Source organism: Microchirus variegatus, assembly GCF_963457635.1.
Source record: "Microchirus variegatus genome assembly, chromosome: 11".
Classification (NCBI taxonomy): domain Eukaryota; kingdom Metazoa; phylum Chordata; class Actinopteri; order Pleuronectiformes; family Soleidae; genus Microchirus; species Microchirus variegatus.
The window spans coordinates 27,051,625-27,058,536 of NC_139812.1; the positions used below are offsets into that span (position 1 = coordinate 27,051,625).

Genomic DNA, 6,912 nt, shown 5'->3' on the forward strand with positions numbered 1-6,912 from the left:
TTAGGCTCCAATAATTTTACTGTCTGTACAATATACTTGGTAATTGTTTGAATTAAAGTATTTGTGTGTGTGTGTGTGTGTGTGTGTGTGTGTGTGTGCGTGTGTTTGCAGTGAAGACGTTCGCTCGGCAAACATCGTTTGCAACGAGAGCGACACACACTGTCTGGTGGTGGACAGAGAGTGAGTACAGTGTCCTTAATGTACCGTTAAAGGGATAGTTCGTAATTTTTGAACATAAGACCTGTTTTCCAACTCAGCCGGTGTGATGGAGACGTTGCGCTATGGCTAGCGCAAGTCAACGGTACAAGCTAGCATGGCATTAAAAATCGGTTGTAACGGCAGACTATAGATGTACATATCTTTGTTGATAGAATGTTTGAAATAAAACCAACCTTGCAATTTGAAGGATTTATGTCTCAGCAGCAGCAGCAGCAGCGCGTCATACTTCCTGTTAGGCTACCGCAGCGGCGGACTGAGAAAGTAGTTCCCTCTAAACTTCATGCGATGCGAGGTTAGTTTTGTTTCAAATATTATTCTATCAACACAGATATGTACATCAATAGTCTAGTGTTTTAATCGATTTGCCTCGGGTGCACTGTGGAGTCGGTATGGAGTGTTTTTAATGCCATGCTAACATGTACCGTTGACTTGCGCTAGCCATAGCATCAGCGAACTCGGCAACTAGAAGAACTGAATGAAATTTCTCGAAAACGTCTCCAGACGTCTCCATCACACCGGCTGAGTTGGAAAACAGGTCTTATGTCCAAAATTCCGATGTTGTTGTTGACGTTTTGTGCGTCAGTCGCTACCTTCGCTCCGTCTTCACCTCCTCGTTCTTCTGCGTTTTTCTTCTCCAGCAATTTCAACCAAACCGTGGGAACGTACGACGAGCTCCAGGCGTATCTGAAGGAGTACGTGGAGGAGCTGTCGAGGAGCGACGAGCGGCGGAACGCTCTGTGAGTTAGCGACAGTTAACGCCCTGCGCGCGTTAGCGCAGACAACGTCGTTCCCCCCGAAGACTTCGCGGGTCTAAAGTTGTTCGTTTACCCGTCGTTCAGGCCGTACTCACCTCAGCCGGACTCTGCCGAGGCTCAGGAGCTGAGGAGGCTCAGGGAGAAGATCGCTCTCCTGCGTCCACACCAGCCTTTCCACCAGCTGGAGATGGTGGCCACGCTGGGCACGGGAGGGTTTGGACGAGTGGAGCTGGTGAGCCGCGCCGTCAAACTAACAGCAGACACGATAATAATAATAATAGTGATGATGATAATCCCAGCGTTGCCCCTTCACTGAGCTGGTGTTCCACAGGTGAAGCTGAGGGACGAGGACGTGACCTTTGCCCTGAAGTGCATTAAGAAGAAGCACATCGTGGACACCAATCAGCAGGAGCACATCTACTCTGAGAAGAACATCCTGCAGGGAACAAACTCACGCTTTATCATAAGGTGTGGCTCGCACGTTAGCTCACGCGTTAGCTCACACGTTAGCTCACGCGGGTCACTTTAACGCTTAAAGGTGCATTATGTAATAAATCTAAAGCAACTGGACCATAAAATCCTCCTAATATGTCACAGAGACTCAGGAATAATGTTCATATAACAAACTGAACTCACCAACAACAACAGTGCAGTCAGTAGAGTCTCAGCTGCCGAGCGACCACGGGTTGCCAGTTACGTCAGAAAACCTTAACCTAAAAGACCTCTGTATTTTGAATTTGAATGTAGTAACCGTTTTTGGAAACATTCTTACATATGGCGCCTTTAATGGTGCTAGTTAGCATAGCGGCGTCTGCCATGATCAACTTTGAAGAGCTGCTAATGTTGCTAAAGAGACAGTGACGATGGTTTCTAACACTGTTGTTGGGTCAATTCACGCTACTTTTCTACTGCTTTGTTCTCCATATGAGGCTCACGGGGGTTGCTGGAGCTAATCCCGTCTCACATAAGGTGGAGTCAAACCCTGGACAGTCCACACCTACTGTATGTGCCCAAATCCCTATGTTCCAAAAGGGATTTTTCACACATACGGTCAATTTAGAGTGTCCAGTTAACCCATTATTGGAACTGAAGACTGAAGAACCCATGCTAACTCCACACAGGAAGGCCCTTGGTCAAGTGACCTCCTTGCTGTGCGGCAACAACGATAGCCACCGGTCCACTGCGCGACCTCTTGGTGAACTCAGACGACAAGAACTTAGACAAAAATGGTGGCAATGGGTAGAAAAGCGTTGCTAAGACATGTTTGACGTTAGCAACTGGACTTGAAGTTCCTCTTGAAGATGTTTCACCTCAGTTTCGTCAACACAAGCTCATCCTGACCAGTCTACGCTTAGGATCCACTGAGGGGTCAAAGGTCAGAGAAGGTACAGAACCTTCTTCTATCCCTGAAACTGAAGATAAAACAAAGTTTGACGTGGAATCGTCTCCATGTTTGTTGGAATTTGACGACAACAGTTTTCTGGAACTGCCAATGATCTACAAGGAAAACATTCAGAAGCTATTTTCCACTTTTATAAAAACAAACGTGTGCAGAAAAGTTAAATCCAAGCTAACGGCTGGTTTTGAACAAGTAGAGGTTTGTGAGCGGTGGATTCAGCCTCCCATAATCCTCCTGTACTCTTGTATTTAGCTTCTCAGCGGAGTTTCTAAGCAACGCGCTGAGGAGAATGCTGTTGACCGGCTTTTCTCGCCGCCGCACTCGCAGATTTATCTGGACCGAACAAAAGCCCTTGTGCAAGCAAGTCTGCTCACGACTGTCATTTACAGCAAACGAGAGCTCGGCCACTTCACTCCTGTGACTGGAGCTCAGCTCCTTCCAAAGAGTCTTTCGGTGTCAGATCACTCGATTTACATTAACGCTGAAAAGGAAATTAATGGAATTACTGATCAATAACGCGTCGGAAAAAAAAAAAGGTCCTTTATTTAAGAATCAAAGACGTGCTGCTCAACAGAGAAGATGGATTTATTTTTCGCGTACGCATGAATAATATTACAATAATTGCGACTGAACTTCAAACGGGACCAATAATTACAAAGAGCGATTAAAAAAAACGAAACGGAGCAAGTCACGAAATCATCATCGGGTTTTGAAAGACGACAGTCGTGAACGTTCAAAGAAAATTAGAATTCAAAACAGCTTTTTGACACAAGAGCGTCTCAAGAAGGGACTTCAAAGAAATCACAGAGTGGCCGAGCTGACGTTTGTCGCTCAGTTTCTCCGAGTTTGGATCGTAGAATTAATGCAAGAACACACATTAAAGGTCACATAGAGTGGTCCTGTTGCACATATATGTTAGTTATGGAGGTCTACTTACATACATTAACTTGTTATTATGCTCAAAAACCTCCTAGTTGCTGTAAACGAGCCGATAGAAATCCTCTTTTCTGACAGTGTTTTTCTGCTGCGAGATTTGAGAGTGAACTTTCACCCCCAGAAGACAGAGTCTTGTGATTGGCCAGTACTATCCAGCACATCCGTTCTCAGAAGCGCAGCGCCCCCCTCTGGAACGGCGGATGCACTGCTACTCATTATCAAAACATTGTTTTAACAGTGTTTAAAAATAGCTTCTTCACGACTCCCCGCCGCAGTCCCTTTTATGACTTTGACCCCGAGTCAGACCCAGAGTCAGAAGACACTGTTGCTCGTGAAACACCTCCACAACGGACGTTATTCTTCTTCTGCGGTTCAATGTACGCAACCGGATGTGCCCGGACTAGTGCCCGGAGCAGGACGATCTGCTGTTCTGGAGAACCGCTGCTTACGTAACTATTACGGGATTTTCAGTGATCTCGTTGAGCCCCGAGATTACAATAAAAAACACAACGTTCTCAGCAGTGGCTGAACTGTTTGTTTAGAACCTTCAGGGCTTCATAAACAAGGTAATGACGCAGATACACACCAAAAAAACAGCAATAATAGGAACTTCCGGGCCTAGTTCCGCTTTAAACAAGAGGAAAACGACGGTGGATGTCTGGAAATATGTTTTGTGTGTGAACCAAAAGACTTCTCTTTCCTTAAGTTCCTTACAATGGAACTGGAACCATCATAATGTTATCAAAAGTGATCGTGTGGTCACTTTTTAAGACGTTTAGGGCTGAATTTAATGCCCTTTAATCAGTTTAAAATATACAGTTACACGTCATCCAGGATCCTCTTCAATAAATATATATAGCTGAGTGTCATCTGCATAATAACAATATTCTGCTTTCTCATCGTGTTGCCTAAAGGAAGCATGAATACTGTAGGGTGAAGAGTATCGGGCCGAGCACTGAGCCCTGTGGAACTCCATGATTAACTTCACAGTGCATTGATTAACATTATAACACGTGTTTATCTAGGACTCCAAACCAGCAGAGGGCAGTGTCTGTGATCCCAGGATGGTAGAATGTAATCTAAATCCTGACTGGCAGCCTTTGAAACGGCTGTTTCTGCACAGATATTCACATCACCACGTTTCTAGGGAAAAGGTTGGGTATCGGGTAAAGAATTGCTAAAACATCTGGGTGGAGGGTCAATTTGGGGTTTAATAAGTGTAACTTTAAAAGGCGTGGGGTTCATAATAAAGACTCTTTAATTTACAGGACAGGGTTTATTTTCATGTCTGAGTCAAGAGATAAATTTGTTTTCGAAGCCCTTTATCGCTGCTTTGTTATCGTTGCTGCGCTCCTCCTCATGTGTTTCAGGTTATTCCGGACGTTCCGGGACGATAAGTTTGTCTACATGCTGCTGGAGGCGTGTCTCGGTGGAGAGCTGTGGACGGTGCTGCGGGACATGTGAGCGCGATTTCACGATAACGCAAAGGTTTATCGACGGACTATGTTTAGAATCAAGAATGTCAAGAATATTGGTAAATTTGATTGACATTGTAAGTCGGGACGAGAAGTTCTGTTTAAGTCACCACAGAGTTTAGACCAAGTTTAGAAGTTGTTAAAAGAAACTTGGATGTGAACATATCTTCGGCAAAATCATTGTCAGCCATACTAGTTGATAACAGAACTAAGAAATTCTGACCTCCGATTCCTCACTTTTAACGGTCCCATATGGTCTAGCGGTTAGGATTCCTGGTTTTCACCCAGGTGGCCCGGGTTCGACTCCCGGTATGGGAACTAGGTTGCGGGTGAAAAGTTGGAACTTGAGGGTTATAGGTTTCAGACCCCACCAGGTCACCCATGAGATACCTAGGAAGGTTTCTAGTAGGGGATGGTCCCTTGTGGGAATGATAAAGGCATCATTTATTGACTTATTTTTACTTTGAGAAGCTCCTACAGACGGTAATATTCCATCTTTACAGATTCGCCAACTCTTCAACCTCAGCTAATCATGCTAATCAATTCTTTGCCATTGTTTAAATGTCTTTAAATGACCATTAATCGGCTGTTGTCACAATCTACCAGGAGTTACTTTGACGAACCCACAGCCAGGTTCTGTACCGGTTGTGTCTTGGAGGCGTTCGATTACCTCCACTCTCTGGGCATCATCTACAGAGACCTGAAACCTGAGAACCTCCTGCTGGACTCTGAGGGCTACGTGAAAATGGTGAGGAGCCTCTCGTTGACCGTCCTCCGAGAAGGATTTTCTTTGGTAAATCCGTTTGTTTCCTCAGGCGGACTTTGGCTTTGCCAAGAGGATCGGCCTGGGAAAGAAGACATGGACCTTCTGTGGGACTCCAGAGTACTTGGCCCCAGAGGTTATCATGAACAAAGGCCATGACTTTGGAGCAGATTGCTGGTCCTTGGGAATCCTCATATTTGAACTTCTCACCGGCAAGTAAGTAGTAAAATAATATATATATCGGTAGCTACCGGCTACTAGCATCCACCTCCGAGATGGAGACCGCCTACCTTTGTTTTGCAGTCCGCCCTTCACCGGCTCCGACCCCATAAAGATCTACACCATGGTCCTTCACGGCATCGAGAAGGTGGACTTCCCCAAGAGGATCGGCAAGCGTCCGGACGACCTGATCCGGAGACTCTGCAGGTTCACTCAGCCACAAACAAACACGACACAGCACAACGGGAATAGTTGATTAAATGCCGTGTTCGCCCCCTCCCTCTCAGATTGAACCCCGTGGAGCGACTGGGAAACAAGAAGAACGGCATCATCGACATAAAGAAGCACAAGTATGTTAAGATGTTAAAGGTTTGCTTTAAAAAGTGTTTTTTACCGTGTTTTCGGAGTGGAAGTGGCTTCAAATGAAACCCATTTGTACGTTTCTTTTGTTTGCAGGTGGTTCCGAGGATTCAACTGGGAGGGACTTAGACAACGAAAGCTTTTGTCTCCGCTGAGGACAGAGGTGAGGCCGTCGAACACGAACAACCGCAGAGAAACATCGTGAACTTCAGAGCTTCAGAACTTGCGTCACGTTGGTTTCTCTGCATCATCGTATACGCCGACGATATCGCGATGATTGTCTCTGATCGTCTCTGCAGGTGAAGGGACCCACGGATCACAGTCACTTTGACATTTTCCCTCCGGACGCCGACGAGGTTCCTGACGAACTGTCCGGCTGGGACAAAGACTTCTGAGGACACTCGTGGTTGGGTCTCCGAGCTCCGGCGGTGGATCCGAGTCCTCAAAGCTGTGGTGGGTTTACACAAAAGACAGACATCGTAAATGGAGAATTCAGGTATTTTCAAGGTTTCGACGAATAAAATCCACGCCAACTTGAGTGAACAACTGTGTTCGGAATGTGTTTGACAATGTTGTCTGACTGGAAACTGAAGTTTGTTTCACTGCACCAAAGGTTGTGTCATGAAGGTAAATCCAAACAAAGTATTTAAAACACTGAATTGACAAAATAAAACATTTGGATTTAGTGTTGGAGGCAGCAGTGGATCAATAACTCCTGTGTGATGTGACGTTAAAATCGATGATTTTCTCTATGGGGTTTGGTGAGGGCTTCATTTACATGAAGTT

The 6,912-nt window shown here is 45.5% G+C and overlaps 1 protein-coding gene across 1 annotated transcript in view; it reads left to right on the forward strand.

The window, feature by feature from the left end:
* prkg2l (protein kinase cGMP-dependent 2, like) overlaps positions 1-6,521 on the forward strand; it is a gene marked incomplete at both ends in the record, with an annotated part of 25,111 nt that extends 18,590 nt beyond the window's left edge. Inside the window, 11 exons of the mRNA XM_083897854.1 lie at positions 112-180; positions 858-956; positions 1,059-1,206; positions 1,306-1,442; positions 4,680-4,769; positions 5,391-5,532; positions 5,600-5,763; positions 5,851-5,973; positions 6,054-6,116; positions 6,223-6,289; positions 6,426-6,521. Coding sequence (XP_083753980.1) covers positions 112-180; positions 858-956; positions 1,059-1,206; positions 1,306-1,442; positions 4,680-4,769; positions 5,391-5,532; positions 5,600-5,763; positions 5,851-5,973; positions 6,054-6,116; positions 6,223-6,289; positions 6,426-6,521 — 1,198 coding nt within the window. The remainder of the gene's footprint in view (positions 1-111; positions 181-857; positions 957-1,058; positions 1,207-1,305; positions 1,443-4,679; positions 4,770-5,390; positions 5,533-5,599; positions 5,764-5,850; positions 5,974-6,053; positions 6,117-6,222; positions 6,290-6,425) is intronic.
* Between the last annotated feature and the right edge of the window lie 391 nt (positions 6,522-6,912).